The 21,893-nt window shown below is 46.6% G+C and overlaps 1 protein-coding gene and 1 long non-coding RNA gene across 5 annotated transcripts in view; one reads left to right on the top strand and one right to left on the bottom strand.

Annotated features, from left to right (window-relative positions):
- LOC111845944 (phosphatase and actin regulator 1-like) overlaps positions 1 to 21,893 on the bottom strand; it is a 55,894-nt gene that overhangs the window by 12,682 nt on the left and 21,319 nt on the right. For 2 of the 4 annotated variants that reach the window (XM_023815705.2, XM_023815704.2), the window contains exons 1-7: positions 15,256 to 15,541; positions 11,673 to 11,837; positions 5,583 to 5,663; positions 5,034 to 5,174; positions 4,184 to 4,231; positions 3,887 to 4,078; positions 2,636 to 2,927 (exon numbers count right to left, since the gene is read on the bottom strand). In XM_023815705.2, the coding sequence (XP_023671473.1) occupies positions 2,636 to 2,927; positions 3,887 to 4,078; positions 4,184 to 4,231; positions 5,034 to 5,174; positions 5,583 to 5,663; positions 11,673 to 11,837; positions 15,256 to 15,541 (1,205 nt within the window). Of the gene's footprint in view, positions 1 to 2,635; positions 2,928 to 3,886; positions 4,079 to 4,183; positions 4,232 to 5,033; positions 5,175 to 5,582; positions 5,664 to 11,672; positions 11,838 to 15,255; positions 15,542 to 21,893 lie in introns of those variants that run through there. The other 2 variants (XM_023815708.2, XM_023815707.2) reach the window with 2 other exon arrangements.
- Positions 11,731 to 16,314, top strand: LOC140588825 (uncharacterized). Its single transcript, XR_011990029.1, has 2 exons — positions 11,731 to 11,851; positions 15,419 to 16,314. It is a non-coding gene; the product is annotated as an uncharacterized lncRNA (long non-coding RNA).

Below are 21,893 nucleotides of genomic sequence, written 5' to 3'. Positions count from 1 at the left end.
ATTCCCCGGTTCTGTTTGGTGTGCTTCACTCTCCCCCTCACCTATGCTGCAGTTTATGATATTGTCATCATCCCTAATTTTTTTTGGGGGGGGTATTTTTTATTATCTCTGTCAAGCGGATCTGCTTGCAGGAAAATCCTCCCCACATCTCACACTCGTTGCAATTTTATTCTGACAAAACGGCTTTCATGCCCCAAAAGAGGGATGAAAAGGAGCAGGTTTAGCGAAAATTTAAATCCCCGCACGGCCCCATGACCTGAAAAGCACCCTGTCCTCCCCACAACGTGGGGGTGCGACGCTGCCTCCGAACCAAGACGTCCCGGTGAAGCGTCCAGCAATATGACAGGAAACAGGGCAGTGGGGTGCAGGGGTCCCTCGGGGGAGCAGGAACGGATCAGACCACGTCAGATAGTCCCCTAAAAATGGCCGAGACCATACCTCCCCCACGGTTTTTCGCTGTGGACCGACCACAAGAAGGCGAGACAAGCCGGGTGGCTGCATCATGGGGCCCCGCCCTCTTACTGCAGCTGGCAAACAGGAAGTGTCGCATGACCCTACTGGAAACCAGTCCTGGCGGCCGGCTGCTGTCTTGACCACGCTCCCAGCCACTCTACATCCCTGTCTTCAAAGTGTAAAGAGATGCTTACAAATAGCCCCTCCCTGCAAGCCCCTCCCCCGGCACAGTTACCCAGAATCCCTGAGCAGGATGGATCAGATCCATGCAGAAATGTCTGCCTTTTTTATAAGGGACATAACAAATCACTCATAGGCAGGAGAAAAAAAAAACGGACAATAAGTATTTCTCTAATCCGCTCCAGGTTCAGATGTCCAGTCAGCATGGGTCCATTTTGTCCCAGAACAGTTTAACCCCTTCCTTCCCTGCCCTAAGCACAGCAGCATAGATGCCTTTAAGGGGGTTCAGGTCATGAGCCTTTTAGGGGTCAGGGGAGGGCACCCGGCTCCGGGGGTCCGTGATGCCCCCCCGCCGTGTTGGCCCATCACCTCAGAACCAGGCCCAGTGCGCGGGGGGGCTGGCAGGGCTGAGGTCATCCTGTCCTGTGTGCCAGAGCTGGCGGCTGACCCAGTTAGCTTGTGCCGAAAAGCATTACTAACTTTTCCCTTTTCTTCCTGGTCTGCCCACACGGCCGCAATCTCGTCGCCCAGCAGTCACAACCAAACACTGAAGGACCGTGACCTCTGACCTCAGCATCCGCAATCCGTGTCCTAGTGAGATGCCAGAGAAACTAATGATGGGCGGTGGGCTGGCTCCTATTGGCCCACCAAGCCATCAATCAATCAATCAATCAGCCAATCATCTGAGAGCGGAGTGTGCATTTCAACAAAGCACATCAAGATTTGACAAGAAGCCACTGAATTTTGCCATAACATTTAATACCCTACGATACGCAACAGTATGTCTCCCCCCTCTGGTTCATACAGAACCAGAAACTTTTAAACAGCCCTTTCTGACCCACACAAGAACAATATAATTTAAAAAGCTAGCTAGAGCAGGCAATTTTATAGAGTAAAATGGCTTAAACTCAGTTAAAAATAAGTTCTCCAATAATTAAACCACACAAACACTATCCATAAGAAAGTCCAATATTAAAACATCTAGTGCATAATGATCCTACCTTCCCAGCCTCCAAATGAATTTCTAACGGACCAAATCTCTTTTAATTGCACCCTCCACTCTTAAGTTTAATTCTGCCCTGAACTTACATCTTATCAGAACCCCAGGCTTCAGAGAAAGACCCAAACCATGTTCGCGTTCTTCCCGGCGTCTCAGTCACGTGACCTGGCCGGGTGGCGGCTCTTCCCATCTGTGGACGGAACCGGCTCTTCTTAGGGCTCAGTGTTCTGGGCCAAATCGCAGAGAGCTGAACAGAGCCAGCACTGAATCTTTCAGTCACTCAGTGGATGTTCTTATTTTTTAAGCTTCCACCCTTCAGTACAACCATTGCGATTAAGCTCCGCGCTCCAAGGGACAAGAGCAGGACCCCCTCCGGCTGTGTGACGCAGGTCCATGACTGTAACAACCCCCCCCCCCCCCCCCACTGCTGTCTGTGGTCTCTAGCAGGTCAGTCAGGGTCGTTAACGGCACAGAGAAAAATGTAGAGAGGTAAAGATGCGATGCACACCAGGAACACAGTGAAAGGTAAAGAGGACAGAGGAGGAATAAGAGAGTGGGAAAGAGGGGAAGATGAAGGACTGAATGGAAGAGAAGTAGGGCAAAATGAAGGATGGGAAAAGACGGAGGAGAGAGTGAGCAGAGGGAGAGACGGAGGAGAGAAAGAGATAGCAGGGGGAGAGACGGAGGAGAGAGCAGGGGGAGAGACGGAGGAGAGAAAGATGGAGGAAAGAGAGATCAGGGGGAGAGACGGAGGAGAGAAAGATGGAGGAAAGAGAGATCAGGGGGAGAGACGGAGGAGAGAGAGAGAGAGAGAGAATGGGGAGAGATGGAAGAGAAAAAACAGGGGGAGAGAGAAGAGACACACAGACCCAGAAAGGGGTAAGATGAAGGACTAAGTACGGGGGGGCATGAGGGAGTACAGCACAGGGAGTACAGGGGGGCACACAAGGGGGCAGCAGGCGGGGCGGCGCCACACGGGGGCGGGGGGGGGGCAGCACACACCTCTCGAGCCGCTGCATGGTGAGCGCCAGCGTCTTGTTGAGCTCCTCGATGACGCGGCTGGGCGGCCGCACGGGTATGGGCAGCGTGCCATACTGCAGCGAGTGGCCCGGCAGCGGCGTGGGCAGCAGGCTGGCGTGGTAGGGCGCGGGCGGCGCCGCGGACACGCGCTGGGCGAAGGAGGGCAGCGGCGGATCCAGGCCGGACGCCGGCATGCAGATCATCACCTTCTTGGGGGGCAGGGGGGGGGAGAGCTTGGGGCCCAGGCAGGGCAGCTTGATAGGCTGCCCCAAATCTGTAAAGGCATTTTATAAATACTAAACCATATAAAGAAATAAGACTTGTTCGTTGTTCAATACAATACAATAAATAATATAATAGAAACATTATAATATCATTAAAAATTACAAATAATCTTTCACACATAACCAAAACACTGTAAAAATAAATTAAAGAGACTGTCAAAGTTAACACATTAACAGATTAAGCTCCTCTAGCTCAACAAGTAGGGTATTGAGCAAGCAATACAAAGGGTTGTGGGTTCAAATCCCAGAGAGAACACATGAATCGTCACCTTTCCATCTACTGTAAGCGGCATTGGAAAAAGTATCAGATGAATGTTAACATGTATGACTAAATATTTTTAATAGAATTTAATTTCTACACAAAATATACAGACTATAAAAATATTTTTGATGGTATTGCAACATGACTAGGTATGTGATTAAACCCCAAAGTGCACAATTAAGTATGCTAAATTAATCCCCAAGGTGTGCAATTAATTAGCATTTTAAAAATTATTGTGTGACCTATCAATCTACGCTCACACTGTTCTTGCACTGGAGTATCAAAATTAATACAACTAAAGTTAACAATCAATGAAGTAATAATGCGGTGTGACTAAGATTAACTTCAACAAGACAAAACCATTTAGAAAGCAGGGTAAGTTACTGGAAATCAGGGTAAATTACTGCTATGGGATTCCTTCCTGGGACCTGAACCCACAACCTTCAGGTCATGAGCCTGTCACCTTATGTGTTCTGAGGGCAGAAGGAAAAATAATTGGTTATCTCTCTGAACCAATCAGATTGTAGAGGAGGTGGATCCAAACAACTAGAGGAGGTGTGGACCAACCAATCACATATCTTGGTCCTGCCTCCTTTAGTTGCTTTTCCTTCTGCCCTCAGAATATTTCTGTGTAAGCAAAACTCCCACAAGCCGATTTAGTGACAAGGAAATGTGCAAGGAACCCACCGGTGATGTGGTTGGGGACTCTGGAGAAGGGTTTGGGCGGCAGCGCGGGGGGCTGCTTGTGGAACAGCGGCGGCTTGACGGGAGTCTCTTGGCTCTCGCTGCATTTTTTAGCGGGCAGGACGATAGTGGGCTTGAGGGCGGAGTCCTGGACACAGACTCCGCCTTCTAGGGAAGAACGGTACTCTCCGGGGGCTAATGAGGAGCAGAGGAGAGAGGTGTGACGAGAGTGAGCATGAAGACAGATCTCTGATGTAACCTCATATTGTGACCGCTTGTGTGTGTCACAGGGAAACACACCTGTTTGTCTCCCTCCCATCAGGCAAATGCTAAAGGGCCATCCAGACACTAACCTCAAGGCAAACGAAAACAAACAAACGTTCTGCCAAGAGTTATAAACAAACTCCAAGATGCTAATGCTGTTAGCCTGAACTGTCCTGTTACATTTGATGCTTTGTTTACACAATTTATGTAACTATACACTACAACCATATCTACTACTCTAAATCCTATCCTATAAATTGTACACATTTTTTTGTTTATTGTTAGTTATCATTTGTTTATTTAAATCTTCTGTTGCCGTTCACAGATGCTAGTGTCACTAGTGAACCAAACAGTTTGTCATAGTATGTGCAGTACTGTGTAAAGGTTTTACGTAAATGTATATTTGTTCAGAAAAAATAAACATGATTTAATATCAGACTGTATGGAAATTAACAGTAATATAATAAAAGCCAACAAGAATTTCTTCTGTTCTCCAAAAAGTTACTGATTTCTTGTTGGACGGCTGGATGAGCACAGACTGGGTTCCCTAACGTCTCCTCAGGGTCCACCCTGGCATTCCATGCATTTGTGAAAGTTCAGCACCAGCCCAATTAATAAATGAAGTTAACTAGTTAACTCAATGATGTATTGAGCCATATGAGATGTGCTAATGGTCGAATCACAAAATATATTGTCAATGTAATGTAAAATGTATTGGAAGCCTGCTGCAAATACTGGGTTGAATTTGGGGGAGGTTCTGAAATGGCTAATTTTAACACCAAAATGTATATCGTTTAAACACCCTTTTCTTTGACTGCCTAAGCCTTTTGCACAGTATTGCACAATCATGCAACGACAAAGCATTATAACTGCGAGATGGACTCACCCGTGCCGTCGATGAGCTCGGGGGTGGTCAGCCCCCGGTAGGCGTGATCAACCCCGTCGCACTCCAGCGTGCCGCCCAAGGGTCCGGGCGATTGCCCGTTCTCCAGCTTCCTGTCATCTTTTGTCAGCGAGATAGAGCCATCTGGAGGGACAGGGAAAGGGGGATCTGGTCACCACCTCAAAGCTTCATCCAAAGACCTTCTTTGGAGGAAGTTTGATCCCTGAGCCCTACACCCACCCACCCAACACCAGATACAGACTCCAGTCAACGTGTCCAGAATTTTAGCAAACGGATATGACTATCACACAAGGCTAGCGTTTCTCTACCCAATCTTTGGGGACCCCCAGACAGTCCACAGTTTGAAATGGAGAAAAGATATTGACTGTCTGGGAGTCCCCCAGGACCCTATTGAGAATCACTGCGCTAGACTACGTGGGTAGTGACAGAGGCTCGACCATCTAACTCAGGAGAGATCGTTAGCGATTCACGATAAATGAACAAACACGGACGTTAACAGTCAAAGTTACGGAAGATGTTCTTTAGGGTCACCTTTCTCGAAGACCTCCTTCAGGACACCTCGCTTGATCAGCTCCTCCCTGCTCTGCCTCATGGACATCTTACGCTCCAGGGCTGGGGAGACAGGAGACGTGACCCTCGCATTGCTACACACCCACATGGCATTGAATCTCCGAAGAACAGAAACATCCTCTTTTCTTAGGACGTGGACTAGTCGAAATTATAGTGAGACACCTCCGTCCAAGACACACGGCGCAGGGCACAGAGGAGGAGGACCTTATAGAGTGGAAACAACCTTCTGAACGGAGATAAAGAGCCATCTTTGCTGACGGAACGTTCCGGCAACTTGACGTCATAGTGGAGACAGGACAATGTAAAGCCCAGATACGTTCCCAGACATCTCTACCCCGCTTTGCCCTACTGATCCAAATTCAGCCATCAGATCAGCGGCCAGCATAAAGCCCTTCAAGGCAAGGCCGGGCCGGGCCTGATCTGTGAGCAGCTTAACGTACGGCGGGTGACACACATCTAGCAGGGGCCGTGAACTTAAAGCGCCGACTCCCTGTCGAGGCGGCGTCTGCTTAATTCGAGAGCCGTGACATAACATCATCCCATCTGGAGGCCTGCGTGCCTGGACAGTCTTCACCCCTGCAAAACTGCTGAGCCACGCCCCTATAGTACGGCCGGCTTATGCAGGAGCTCCCTTTCTTAGCTTTCGCGACTGAGCACAAAATCTCCCCCAAACCGGCGGACACTCTTCATCTCCACACAAAATATCGCAGTGCGATGTAGTATAATATGCGCAACGCAAAAGCAAAGTCGCTGCATGTCTGGGAAATCCTGTCGGGGGAAAGCTAATTTGCTAGCCAAAAATGCTAAGTAAAACAAACATAAGTAAAGAGAGGCAAATGTCACGGGGACTATCTACAGAACGTTGTGTGGCTCAGTGGGTTAAGGATCTGTATCCGTGTCAAACAAGTAATGGGCTTAAGTCCCATTACCAGAAGAGTCGCGATACCATGGTTGGGCCCTTGAGTTGGACCCTTGAGTAGGGCCCTTGAGTAGGGCCCTTAACCCCATTGACTTCTGGGATGCTTGCTGACCCTGCTTTCTGATCCGCACATTAAACAAAAGTGCCTGCTGAATAAAATTCATCACCTCTTATTCTCCTTCATCATCGTCCTTTTGCACCTTGTGATACACAGCACTGAAATCAGGGGTGGGGGGCCACCGGGTATCGTCAGTGAAAGGACCACAAAACACTTCTGCTGACTGCAATACCCACACGGCCGCCCCATCTTGAATCTCTTAATTCATGCCGTTTCGTCAGACATACATCAAACGTCCAGGGGACAGAAACGCAGCTCGAGCTTCTTTGAGGACTGACCCAGCCGGCTGTGTGACCTGCACAATGTCACCGGACTGAAATCTGTCCCCAGATCCACAAACATATAGTCATCAGGACAGACTTGAGGCAAAAACAAGCACAGCTCAGTCTACATATAGGAAATTCTATCCTTCTATCAAGTCTTGCCTTAATATATGAAATTGTCAGCAGAAAAGTTACCCAACTAAATAATAATAACGCTGCTCTGTCCGGAACAGAGCCAGTCTGGCACCCTGTGCTTCACAGGAGTTACTGTGTTATGTCACCCTACAATGTGTCGCCTGTCTGGTTGGACACCACAGACGTCACAAGCAGCCTACGTACAGAGACTCCACATACCTTAAAAAGCTGAAGTTCCTACATCTACATTAACCACTGCCTCACCCTTGAATTAAAAAAGTCGCAAGAAAAAGACTTAGCTGACCCTCCCCGCCAAAAAAGAAAATATTTGTGTCAGATGTTACACGTCTCCTGCTCCCTTCGGCTCAGATGTTTCTGGTGCAGGTCAAAGTAGCAGCACATCCACGGAGATATAACCAACAGAATGTCACACTGTAGGTCTTCTGAGAAGGTTGCAGGTCATGCGAAACCACCGGGCTGCAGATTGTTAACAGTCCTCGCAATTTTTAACAGCACGTCACTTGCGGCATACAGGAACTGAGCCGTTCCTGAGTTGTTCTCGAATCGTTCCCGAGCCGTTCCTGAGCTGTTCTCGAACCGTTCCCAAGCCATTCCTGAGCTGTTCTCGAACCGTTCCCGAGCCGTTCCGCGAAGAGAGACTAGCTACAGCATGGTTCCAGCTAGCTCGCTTCAGCTTTTCCACCGCAGAAGGGTCGGCTCGGTAAAGGCGGTGCCGGTTTTGGAGACCAACACTGATGTCAAACCGAAGAGGCGCTTACGTTACTGTTCACACAGCGTACATCATAATTTACTGTGCGCTAATTTCAGCGGAATTAGCATTAGCTTGCATAAATCTGCATTACAAATCCATTGCAATCAGCTGTTCTGCAATACTTTTTTACTACTAATAATGAATTATATATATATAAAATATACACTTTTTCCTTCAGATAACCCATGTGCAGAACTGTCATCTCTGTGCATTTCGAACAATTAGATGCTGGTGACCCAACCAGCTGCATTTGGTCACGCCTTCAGCCCTGGGAGCAAGCAGGCCCATGTCAGCGCAGGTACAGCTCGGGTATTTTTCACTGGAAAACCTCCAATACACGGTATGGTTCGAGTACAGCTTGATTCTTGGTGGCAGTGGAAAAATGCCAATAGATTCATGTGCTGATTGGCTGTCTGGTGACCTGCCACTCCCCCTTCATTCCTAATAGCACAGGTCCTGCATGGGGACACGGGGCAGTACATGTAAACAGTAAGAACCACTGAGCGCAGCCTGTGACAAAATGACCAGGAGCTCCCAACAGCCACCGTGCCCGACACTTGATTAAGCTTCAAGCAGAGAGCAGATGGAACAAGGTCCACCACGCCCAAACCTGCAATTAAACCACAGAGTAAAAGCTACTATTCCAGCCATGAAGCAGAAACTCTGCACTCTAAATTGTCCGAAAACCATCTACAGGCAGACGATTCATTAAACACCAAGGACAACATAGAGATTCAACCATTATTCCAAGACAAACTGGAACAGGGTTCCACATGGCTGCACTTCTTTGGTTATTTTAACTTTCCTTCTGGAATTGACTGCCGAATCACACGTCACCCTTCACAGCCCCATGCATTCCCGTGCCAGCCTGTCATTTCTGCAAAGCATTCCAGCTTGTTTGCATAATAAACACCTTCAATCAAGATTACATTTAATTGGTTAAATCTGCACGTGAGGTGGATGGAAAAGCATGCGGTGTTTGTAGCTAAACTAAAGTTGTTTGCTCACATAATCATACCAATGCATGACATTCCCTTCCCAACAAATCCTCTAATTTGAAGGTAATTGTGTGTGTGTGTGTGTGTGTATGTGTGTGTATATATATATATATATATATATATATATATATATATATATATATATATATATTTAAAGGATTAACATCGATTTCACCAAAATTACAGATGACTTGGTGCAAAGGTTTAGGATGAAATTCCTCAAAAGAAGTTTCTGCATATGAGTATCAGGTTTGTTGTACTTCTCTTATTTATTAAAATTATTCTGGTAAAATGTTTATGCTTTTAAGAAGAGAACACCACAGACCACACTCATTAAGCTAGCGAATTTCTTTCCAAATTCATTATTATTACAGCACAAAGAAAGATTGTGCTTTTTTAAAACCCTATGTCAAATTTAACGTCTTTAGAACAGGAGTAAAGCCCAGATGAGCTGATGAGTTGCAGCATTACAGTAAAATGAGGACGACGTCTGGACCTGGGGCTACGGGGACCTCAAAGATCTCGGCATCTTCAAGGTGAACAGTGACGCAGCGGAGGGGGCGGGGTGATTCGCACGCAGTGAAGCGACTCCCCCCACAGCCCCCCCCCCCCCCCACGCACCAGCCCAAACCTGCAGCAGCTGGCCTCATCCAAAACGGACATTATGGTCGGGAAACACGTTCCCTCCAAAAATTTGTCACTACTTCCATCTTGTGTTCAATATAGAAAAGCTGATTAGTTGCATTATGAAAAATAGCTATAGCTAAATACGAAGTACAAAAAATGCAAACTTTAGCATCTTTTACTATGAGGTAAATATAGGCAGAATTCATCATCTAGATTGTAAATTATACGATTTATTTTTATGTTCCAAATGCATTATAGTTTTTAAATGGCACCGTTTGTGCGAGTTGTTTGTAAACCTTAGGCCACGGTGCACCTGTGTCAGGGTCTGGTCCAGGGGCGAGATCGCCCCCTGCAGGGCTGGAGGCCAGCCAACGTTAACAGCCCCTTCCCCAACAGGCAGGTCTGCCTCATCCTGGGAGAAAAGGCGTGCAAGATGCCAGCGGAGCAGTCCAAACATTCCAGCAGCATCTCCCTGGATCCACGTTTTCTGAAAATACAGGCCCGGACCACGGCGATAGGCACATTCAGATGCGAGGGGGAAAATCAGCCCGGCGTGCCAGCCAGTGACAGCCGGGGGGCACCGTAACCCTGAGCGACAGCGATTCACCAAAAAAAAACGGCACGCGGTTGAGCATTGCCCGTCACTAGGTGGGAGAGTGTGAACGGTGTGCCAGATCGGGCAAGACTGTGAGCTGTTTTATTAAAAACATCAGCGGAGTGACCTACTATCCTCCGGTATGCCACCTGCCAGCCGGCGGGATAAACACTGTAGATATATCACCCCCGATCTCCCGCAACAAAAGAGTCACGCTATATTGTTTTAAAAAGAGGGGTGCATGCTTCAAAAGCTAGAATCCTACAGATACTACCCCCACTGCACCAAAATGATAGAACTGCCTGTGGCTTATGAGGAGAATGGAGCTAACCCCGCCCCCCCCCAAGACATCCAAAACAGCGGGAGAGCTAAATATAGACCGTGCACCCTCAGCGTGGATCTGTACCGGCCGTTCGTATCGACGGCCGTCTCCAAAGCGATGCTGCGGCAAAACTAATCACGGATTCCTGTGGGGGTGGGTGGGGGGGGGGGGGGATAAAACACGGAATGTGGGCAAGCTAACACAGGCTGAGTCACCGCACACGCTCGGTGCAGCAGAAGGATTACAAATGAGGACCCCCGTCTGAGGGGGGCGAATTCGGCCTTTGCGAAAAGCAGATCCGAGGGGCAGATTCATCTACATGGCCGAGACAGACTCAGCGTAGATCTTTGAGGGCCTTCGACAGAGTCCCCTGAACTCCACAGACGAAAGAGCGGTAAATATCTGCCTTGTGTAAAACAGCCAGTGTGGGGTTTATCTGCCCCCCAACATCTGCTTCACCACGTCCTACCTAGAAGCTTCCTGGCCAGGTGATGCACAGTCGAGAAGTTGGCATCCGTTTCAGTTTTCAAGAACATACAAGATCCTGGACAGTTCCAAAAACCAAGCCTCTGTTTGTAGGCAGAGACTAAATCCAGTCTACCTCGCCCCAAGCAAGATGCTCATTCATGCAGCCACAGCAGAAACACTCCCCCCACCCCCCACCCCCGTGAGTGTCCCTAGCTACATCCCGTTTACGGCCCTCTGGGAAGCGTCAAAGACACAGTGCTCTCTATTACTCAGTTGCGTCTCTTGCTTGCCAGAATGTCAGCCCTTCCCATAAGGCACTTGGAAACACACACGTCCTGTGATGTCACATGACCCGCCGCGAGGAGCGGACCGGCTCCGCCTACAGGACCCGGCTCCTGCGATTCGCCCCAAATGCATGTCTTTGGTTTAGCGATCCTGCAAACCCCACCCCCGAAGGAACGGCGTGCAAGCTGCTTCAAACATACTCACTACCCTCCCGTTCAACATTTTTACATTCAGAATAGCTACATTAGCACATGCGAAACGATGACTAACGCAAAAAACAGAGCTAGGCGACCATTCGCCTTATGGGTAGATATGTTTGCATCGCCATCAAATATGGGGGGGGGGGCTTTAAAATATAAATAAAGAATCCAGTGGAAATTTCATGTTACCGAAGTGCTCCTTCTGCGCCAAAAGCCAGGCAGCATCCAAAGGTTTTTTCACACTCAAGCACAAGTGGGTCGTGGCTGGTGGGCCATTCTACACATGGAGACTCGGAGCTCTTGCCCCCCTGAAGAGTGTGGGGGTGGGGGGGGGGGGGGGGGGACTCACCAGCTGATGTTTGCTTAAACTTCTCACTCTTCTTCTTTCTCCACTTCCAGGGTTTGAGGAGGCGGCCCAGCGTGGCGAACCTGCTCCTCCGTCGGATGGGAGGCGTGTGGGTCCCAGGTACGAGGGAATCGGAACGCATTGCGGCCAGCCTTTCCACTTCCTCAGCTGGGACAGCGGGGGTGAGAGAGGGCCGTCATCATAACCATCATCATCAATAATGAACTCAGAATGCATCGCACGCGTTACATATGCAGCTCCATGTCTCACGACGAGATAAGATACACACCACCACGTTCCCAAATATTACAAAGCCATTTTTTTCCCCCCCAGCGACCATTAAAGTAAATGCCAAGTCAGGCAATACTACTAAAGAGGCAATCCTTAATTCATGGGAGTTTTACTTACACAAAAATGTTCTGAGGAGAGAAATAAAGATGATTGGTTCAAAGAGATAACCAATCACATTGCAGAGGAGGTCAGTCCAAGCAACTACAGGAGACTGGACCAACCAATCAGATGTTTTGGTCCTGCTTCCTCTAGTTGCTTGGACCCACCTCCACTACAATCTGATTGGTTCACTCTCTCTGAACCTTTCATTCTGAACCTTTTCATTCTGCCCTCAGAACATTTTTGTGCAAGTAAAATTGACCATGAGCCTATCTTTATGGCAGCACGCACAGGGACACACTTAAGAGGAAGACCAGATGGTGATGAGCTGGTTGGAGCTAAACACTCACCTGGCTTAATTCAGGAGAGAACCCCTCAACTGAAATGTGGGGGGGGAGTCAGTCATGTGATTTGCTTTGGATGAAAATATGACAAGTAGTATAAACAAATGCAAAGGATATACTTGTGGAAAGGAGGGGCGTCACTGTGAGTAGTCAAGTGACCTGATTCATCCATATTCATGTGCTCTACATCACTCGCTCCCACCGTTTGGTGTAAATGAGCGTGTTGTTTTGGCCCTGCTGTAGACCGAGCTGTCAGCTTCTGCTCGTGCCCTTTCCTGCATGGCAACAACATCCCTCCTTCCCCTCCACCGCTCTGGAGGGGGATCATCGGCCAGTCCTGCCAGCCGCCCGTTCCCCAATCCCCTTCAGAGAAACATGAAATGCAGGTGTCTACCATTCAAGCCTAGTTTGAGGCGAGAAACTTGGTTTTGCATTTTACCAAGCGAGAGGACAAAGTTCTTCCGTACGTTTAATCAAAGGCAATAATCGAGAACGATTGCAAAAAAACGAAGGACAACGGGATCAAACGAAAACTCTCAAAGTAAAACGAGAATAACTGAACAGCCCAGAGAGGTAATATTAAGTCCTCCTCACTCTTACAGCCGATAAAGGAAGCAGCTGGTAGCCTCCCATTCATTTCTGAAATGAATCATTTTCAGGATGCAGACGTTTCATTTTTCTTCAGTCATCAAACACCTAGCCTATAGTGGCGAGGCCGGAAAGACCATATAAACGGCAGACTGACCTAACAAGCCGGAAACGGCTTTTCAAGACATACGCATTATCAGCTGAAAAGAAAACCTCTTTAAAAATGACTTCTTTGCGACATGGCCTTCGGGGTTGTTATGACAGATAAACGGCTGTTTATATATAGCAGGCGACAACCTTAATTGAATTTTGAAAGTCACCAGCATATTCAGCGCATGACTATAAATCAGATTAGGAAATTAAAGATAGCGCACGGTGCCGCCGCGTTTTTGAAAGTGCGCTCCGGGCTCATTTCCGCCGGAGGTCTGTGCAGAGCGGCGCTGGGTTGCAGAGCTCTGCGGCGGAAAGGCGCCCTCCAGCCCGCAGCCCCGCTCCGCTGCACGGCTCCGCATTAAATGGAGCAGATTGCCGATGGAGAGGAGGACCGGCTGGATCCTGATCCTGCGAGCCAGGAGCCTCCCCGCTGACGGGCGGGCGGGGACTCAGATGGGAGGGGTGGCGGAGAAGGAGGGGGGCGGGGGGAGGCAGAGGATTAGGCCCGGGGAAAGATCCGATCTCCGGCACGGAGGCTTGTCTCCTCCCGGCCAATTGACACGCTGCATTGCGGAGTCCAGGCGGGTCCGGGCGTTACCAGGCTGCGCCTCGCCTCCAGACCGCAGGATTTAAGTGAAACCGTGTCGTGAAATACAAGCATTTGCAAGCCGGTGATGGAGGGCCATTTTAAAAAACGAGACGCGCACAAGTTTCAATTCCCCAGCCTGGAAATGTCCGTCAGCAGCTCACTTTGATTTCTGCGAATTTGCTATAACAGTAATATTGCAATAAGCCACAATAGCGTACCAATGAAGCTTCATCTACGCGACAATAGCTGAAACTAAATATCTTACATGTATGTTAATTTAGTAAATCAGTAACACGAAAGTGGTAGGTAAATACGGAACAGGTATACAGTTAAACTATCTTTTATAAAAACTTAATACGTACCATTCCTTCTGTAGTATATAATAGCCTAAATTTAAAACCAAGCAGGCCATAGTATATAAACTAAACAGTGATCCTCCATTGTGTCCTTTCGTGTTTTCTACATTGTAGAATTTGAGCTGGAATATCTGCCACCCAAAAATTGGAATCCGAATAAACAAAAATCCCTTAGGCCCTAGAACAACAACAAAATGTCTGGATTGATTTAAATACTACAGTGTTCCTGTCTAAAAGCCCACCCCCCCAGCAATGTCACATTAAGCAGAAAAATTCCACACAGAATCGGTTCAAAGCCTAGCGGTTAATATACAAATGTCGGAATGCAATTAATCCTCTGTTATGTGAAACCACTGAGTCCGAAGGATTCGTAATATGATGAAATCTAGTGGAGTAGGAATGGCTGGGGTGAAGCCCATCAAAACACACCTTAAGTTAGCCACTCAACCGCAGTTCATCTTCATGTCCATGATTTACATACACATTATATAAATATGTATGTGGAAAATATTTGCAACTGCACACTAAATCATGTTCAAATTATCCTATGCGGCAATATTAAAACTGTCCTCCAAATATATTGACGTTTAAATATATAGATAGTCACAACTTTCAGCTTATAATCATTTCGTTTCCGCAGTAATTAAACCACAACAGACATGTCTGGATAAATTTAGGTGAAATCAATGAAGACAAACTGACTGACGTGCCGAAAAGGGAAATTTAAATAATCAATAAAAGTAACTTGAATTTACAGGTATGACACATAAACATATAACATTTTAAATGAAAGAAAATCATTTAAAATAACTTACAGAGTAGCCTATAGCCTACACACAAGGGTAAGTTGTGCTTGTGGTCAGTTTAAACACTATTAATACGACTCCAGCATTAAACGATGTGCTACAATTCCGTCATATTGTTTGCATTTGCCAAATTGCGCCCTAAAACACACTTGTTCATACCAAACACATGACCGTAAAATAAGTTTCCAGCAGAGGATCATTCAAAAATAAAATGGATTCTCGTTATATGAAATGGTTTGTGCCCCATTCACAATAGTGTTACAAACATGCTAATGTTTTAACGTCGAAGGCGGAGATGCACTATGACTACGCCGACAGAGAGCGATGGGGGTCCGGCCCCGGAGCCGCACGCTCACTCACCGTCCTGCGCGTTATTCCCGCGACTGCAGTTGCTGCAAATATGCTTAATCTCCTTGCCTATATGACAGTGAATCATGAAGGGCATATTGCTGTTGGTCGTTGTGGTGGTGGTGGAGGCGCTGGTGGAGTCTTTCTTGTGACCAAAGGACTTCATCTTCACCAGATAAAACGCCTTCTTCTTCGACTTCTCCACTGCCGAGCTGTCCCTGTAGCCGGTGGTGAACCAGGTGCCGTGCATGATGCTACGAGAAGGATCCGCCATGGGCTGGCAGGAGGACTTCAACATGAAAGCGGCCAAGCCGATCGCCGTCCGGCAGCTAGATCATGCGGAGCTGGAAAGGTAATAAGACGCGATGGTCCGAGGCTGACTCCCCTCTGACCCTACACCTCCACCAATGGAGCTCAGAGTCCACCTTGATGCTGCTGATGCCAGACCCTACATGCGTCAGATACGCACGGATCCCTACACCTGGGACTGAGCGCTCCTCCTTCCCAATCTTCCCTCGTTCCTTTTCTCCTTCCCTTACCCTCGTCCGGATCACGGTCACGGCGCTGCGACGGCCAGGCAGAAGTCCCCCCCAAATGCTTTTACGGTGGAGCTGGATCCACGCCGGTTTGCGTTTCCAGCACAGCACCCATCTTCATCCCTACCCTGCGAGCGACTAAGCTGCCGCTCCCTGCGCAGTCAGCCCCTGATCTGGGATCAGCGAGTAGGAAGCAAAGCGATGCGATCATTACATCCCTGTGAACGACGCGTACGGAGGGTCTGTCCTCTGTTGCAAGTCTTTTGAATAGGCTGTACATTATTTATCTCCTAAGTGTAATTTATTTAGCTTTTATCCCTTATTCGCCGTGGAGTTACATTTAAATAATTTCCCCCTGGGTTACTGGTCACGTGCAAACACATAATACTGTATATCTTCAGCGATTTATTTTATTGTACTAATGGGTAGGGTAATATTTTTATCCTTGTCTTTTGGTGGTGTGGGAGATTCGGTACGATAACTGATGTTGAATTGGGAAATATTGTTAGTTTAAATAAAAGTTTTAAAATTGTCATCCTGAGACTCGTGCTGAATCTCGCCTTTTGTTCCAATTCAGCTCAGTATTAGGCCTATGATTCAGACTTACCAAATTGCTCTAAATGAACTGGAATTAATTAAGATATATCAAAATCTGACGGTGTTCATCTCAGATATGTCTGTTTTTTGTTTACATATTGAACATGTCCGTGTTAACATGCATCTTTAAAAATAAAAATGTGTATGTACACAGTTAAACTAAAAGACAGGCAAGAAAGCGTAGCTGATTCATGTTAGAGATGTTTAATACTAATTTGTACTGCGTTCAGTAAGACTAGCTATATACAATGACGTCATACCTTCCCCTTAATGCACGAGGAATCTGTTGCTTCAATTCGGTAACATGTGAAATCTACATCTGTGTTTTGCAACAGTTGAACTGAGCTATTGATAAAGTTACTAAGCCGGTACCTTAGCTAACACACACAGGGTCAGTCTAGCACACCCTTGACACCTGAAATGCAGTAACCCAGCTTTCATAGGAAGTGTCTTGTGTTAGACTGGTGACCCAACCAGTAGATCCGTGCCTCAAGCCCAGTGATAGACGCCAGTGAGCATACATTACGTAATGGCTCCTGGGACAACAAATGAATGAATGAATGAATGAATGAATCCCACAGCTTGTGAAGATCAGTGGCTCTTTGATGATGAAGATGAAGGTGCAGTTTTCCACTTGGCAGGAAATCCGCTGAGTACCTTGTTACACAAACCTAAACCGACTTTTCATTTTAAGGAACGCCTTTAATCTACTGGTCGCATGACCTTAGGCTACTTTTATGTGACACTCATATCAGCCCTTTAAGAAGAACCAAGAATCAGCAGCACAATATGTGGCTGAACCTACTGGCACCGTGGAACCTTTTAGTCAGACACTACATTCTGAAACACAGACAGGGCTCAATCGGCAGTTATATACATGTAACACCTGGTAGAACAACTTATTTAATAACAGGACAACTTAATGTTGTACCCATATTTGTAAATTTATCTCTGCAACCATGCACTGGACAAACATGCACTGGAAGGGTGGATAGATTTATGTTCTCCGTAAATATAAATAAGTATATATTGAATAAACAACCTTCTTGTCAACACTACTTTGAGAATTGTCGCGACGGTTGGACCGTGGACCCATGCACATCTGTGTTACAGTCACATACAAACTGAATAGACCCTCTACATGTCCATCATATTCCAAGGACCCTACTTAAGTTGGTGTATATTGGGGATGAAGGATGCTTGTGACTCCTGTAAACGCTCTGTGGTTCCCTGGTCCAGCGAGTATCAACCGTCTCAAAGACCAGGAAACTCAGACTACCATGTCTGGTCCAGGAACTAAAGTCCCATTTTGGAGTTTGTGTGGGAATTAATTTCGTTTAACAGAGACCAAGATAGTCTTTAGCACACTTCAGAGATTTTAGAGGTGCACCAGGGTCATGAACGGCGCGTCTATTTGTCTGAGTCCATTGTGAGGTCAGGCAATCTTCTGTCCTGAAGCCACGCCAAGAAAAAAACAAAAACAAAAAAAAAAACAACGATGTTGTGATCTTTGAAGCTCGAGGTTTTGTGAAGTCATCTGAGGTCAATATCAAGAACTCGCCAAAAAAAAGAAAAAAACAGTAAAATGACAAGGTGGAGACGGGCATGTACTCTGAGGTACATCGTAATACGTAGCGGGTGATCAACAGAGCCCTTTATAAGGACGATCGCTAGACGTACTGCATGATATAGCTGCTCGCGTCTTGCCGCAGCAGGAACACTCTGTGCAGGAGCTTTCTCTTCACAGAGCCCCTCCTCCACTGGCGAGGCAACGTTTACTAGAGAATTCACCGGAGAGGAAGAGAAAATCACGTGCGCCTTGGAAACGACTCGGTCGTCCTGATTAGTTTCTGATCCTCCGCTTGTACAAATACATCATTCTAAATAGCGAGTGCAATCAGGAATAATAATCGATCTACCCAGCTGATGCCTTTGACTGGCAAACTAAACCCAAATGAGGGATGTTAAGCTGCCTTGTGCTTCCTAGTATCATTCACTCTTCCTGTGACCCTTCTGGTTAAGAGGTTTGAAGATGGATGGATGGATGGATGGAAGGAGATTAAAACAGATTTGGCTCAGAATAATGTTTTCCAGCTGATACCTGTGATGGAAATAGAATGAAATATCTCCCCGTGACTGATAAATATGGGCGCATAACGGCTCAAAGTGGTAAATATTCGTGTAACGGTAATATAAAGGCAGGATGTGGGTAATTCACTGGTTGGCTAATTCGCTGCCCGTTGACCCTTGTGTTTTACATGGCTCACTCACAGTTGACGTACACGTTAGGTGAAATTATTCAGATCTATTTTCAAATTGATTTTATTTAGCCTGTGTGATTCGCAAAGTATTAAAATGAGACAGAAATCCCACACTAATAACCCTCTCTGGAGAAATTAAAATCCACAGACATATTTTGTTCATTAAATGGCGCAATAAAAATATATTACATCACAGGCTATTACTAGTCACAAGACACATTTAAATAAATAAGACTCTTAGTAGTTCATTTTCAGACCATTAAAATGTCCACATTGTACATCGTGAAACATGTAATTAACCCCTTTAAATTAGGGTACATATAAGATGTATATTACATGCAAGGATGATGCATATTGCTTTCAAAAGAGCACCTTCAGCGAATGCCCTTCGTTACTTAGTCAAAATGCCATTTATCTCAATATAAACTATTCACAGTTCTGGTTAAATAATATTCAGTAAAGCCAACTGGATCTTCAACCTTAATCCTATTCCTACAAAGTCAGAAATGCTCGCACAACAGACCTCTGTTGGATTTTTATGCAGCTGTTACCACAGAAGTGGTCAAAAGTTTTCTGGTGTTTTAAATTCAATTTAAATGTGGGATGCACACAAATTTGGTGCTGGCACAAGTCATGTGACTTGCTGAAAAACTTACTGGAAAGTGTTACTGAGTCAAAAATGCTCACGTGTGTTTGATTACTGCCATGGGGGAGGGCTGTTGTCTTGGAAAATATGTTCAAGACAGAGTGTTGGCTGAAAATGTAACACGAGCGTTCCTCTTAAGATTTTGAGCCAGACCTATCTCAAATCTGCTGAAATGGATCACCCAAATGTTACCCCTGACCAGAAATATAATTTATACCCTTTAAAGAGGCCACATCCCTCACTGAAGAACACTCTGTTCAGAAGATCTCCCCATCTTCATGCCAAAAGCCGTAACTAGATCACAAGAAAAATGCTCTCCCGCGTCCCATCGATACGGCAGGACAGAGTGGAAACCGGCTCGGCCTCACTCGGCTGGCCCGTCGGAGAAAGGAGACGCACAAGAAAATTCACCCGTCCGACCTCTCGGCACGTCGGTCATCAAGGTCATTCGGCGCGGCTCTTTGAGAGACTTCCGATGCTTTTAGCCGGAAGCAGAAATGGACAGAAGGTAGCAAAAATATGCTTTTGAAAATCTGTGATGGTGTTTTTGTCCCCAGCAGCTTGAGGAGGAAATTACCAGTGGAAGTTTGTTTGGCACTGCGGCATGATGGGTAGGTCCCTCAAATGGCCCGGACCAGAGCATCGCTGTGGCGCAAACATCCGCCACATGGATGTTTCAGACATCAGGGGTGTCACAGCTCTGCGGTTGACGTACGGTGCTGATCGGAACCAATATGGAACCTTAGGCAAGCTTTCCTTTTGAGGCGGGCTCAGTGAAGGCTGTACCTGTGCCCTCTCAGAAGGTGGTGCCCTTGGCCCATGGGCGTCAACAGTAATTGGTTGACTGGCACTGTCGACACACATTCACCCAATCAGGTGTTCGTTCCTGTAGGATTCCTCAGAGCAACAAGAGGAAGCCAGCCAATGGAAAGCCGTGGGTGTGAACGACACACTTTGAGAGCTTCGCCAGTACTACAGTCTCAAGATGCTGGAGCAGGTGAAGATAAACCTACCAGAAGAATGTGGAAGATGGTATACAAGCAGAACATGAACATGTTCTCCAGAAACAAGTATTTACACCAATGAACAAATGCCTCAAAACAGTCCCTCAAAACAGTCCCTTACAATTACACATTAAATCTGTTTTCCATCACCAAAACACGAGGTTTCATTCTAGAACTTTCCCTCGTTTTTCGCAATCTGGGTCGGCTGCAATCTGAGCCAGTAGAGGTCAGAAGCCATAAAGAAAAAAAAACATCTGAACAGGCTGTTCCAAACAAGCAGTATTCCGAATGCTGGCCCCTATTATCAAATGATTTGCCCACCTAAGGTTAAGCATGTGAAGCGGTACGATCAGTGCTGTGAGTAAATCGCAGGGAGGTGTGGAAGCCTTGGGTGGAGCACAGTGAAATGATGCTTTATTTGCCTTTTACCTAAGTATCTATTTGCATGCCTCTATTTGCATATTTTTTTGCTCTCTTTTGAAGCGCACACACACACACATTCAGGTTTGAGGTCAGAGTATAAGGTCAACCATTTATCCAGTGCTCCTGGAGCTGGGGGTTCAAGGTTCTTGATCAAGGAGATGTGACTATTCTGCCCAGCGTGGGATTCAAACCAGTAACCTTCTGATTGCAAGCACAGTGGCCTTACCTGCTGAGCTATAAACTGCCCCTGTACACACCTGTACTTAATTATTAATGACATAATGGAAGTCTGCTGTGTTTTTGAAAGGAGGGGAGGCTGAGAGAAACTGACCCTTGAGACTTTGCCGGCCTGTGCGATTATGTTCGAGAACGCATAGCCCGCCTGAAATACCCTAGGGCTGGAAATAAAAACCACCCCAATCCACCCTCTGAAGTCAGAGCCTTGTGGGTCTGCTCGCTGTCAAGCAGAGCCAGGTATTCACGCTATGCAGAGATTAATTACTCATGTCTGGCTTGGCCATCGTCCAGTTCATTGCATGTAAATAGCTCTCCGTTTTATAGTAGGTGGCACAGTAAGGAGCACTGAGGCCTGACAGCTGCAGGGAACTCATGGGAGTTATACGTACACAAAAATGTTCAGAGAGCAGACTGAAAAATGATTGGTTCAGAGAGATAACCAATCAGATTGTAGAGGAGGTGGGTCCATGCAACTAGAGCCAGGACCAGCCAATCAGATATCTTGGTTATTAACTAGCATTATTAGCGTTATTAACTAGCATTACTGGAAAAATAATGGAAGCTATAATTCAAGTGAAAATGGTAGATTACCTAGATGCAAATAACATTATAAAGGATAGCCAACATGGATTTAGGAGAGGTAGATCCTGCTTAACGAATCTGCTTGAGTTCTTTGAGGAAGCTACAAGTGAAATTGATCACAAAAAGGCCTATGATGTGATTTACTTAGATTTCCAGAAAGCCTTTGATGTTGTCCCCCACAAACGGCTCTTGTTAAAGCTTAAAGCTGCAGGAATTTTAGGAACTGTGGCAGCTTGGATCAAAAACTGGCTAACTGATAGGAAGCAGCGAGTAGTTATTAGAGGCACTATGTCACAGTGGGCCTCCGTTTATAGTGGGGTACCGCAGGGTTCAATTTTAGGACCACTATTGTTCCTAATTTACA

The sequence above is a fragment of the Paramormyrops kingsleyae genome, chromosome 4 (genome assembly GCF_048594095.1).
Source record: "Paramormyrops kingsleyae isolate MSU_618 chromosome 4, PKINGS_0.4, whole genome shotgun sequence".
Classification (NCBI taxonomy): domain Eukaryota; kingdom Metazoa; phylum Chordata; class Actinopteri; order Osteoglossiformes; family Mormyridae; genus Paramormyrops; species Paramormyrops kingsleyae.
This window is presented reverse-complemented; position numbering and strand designations above follow the sequence as displayed.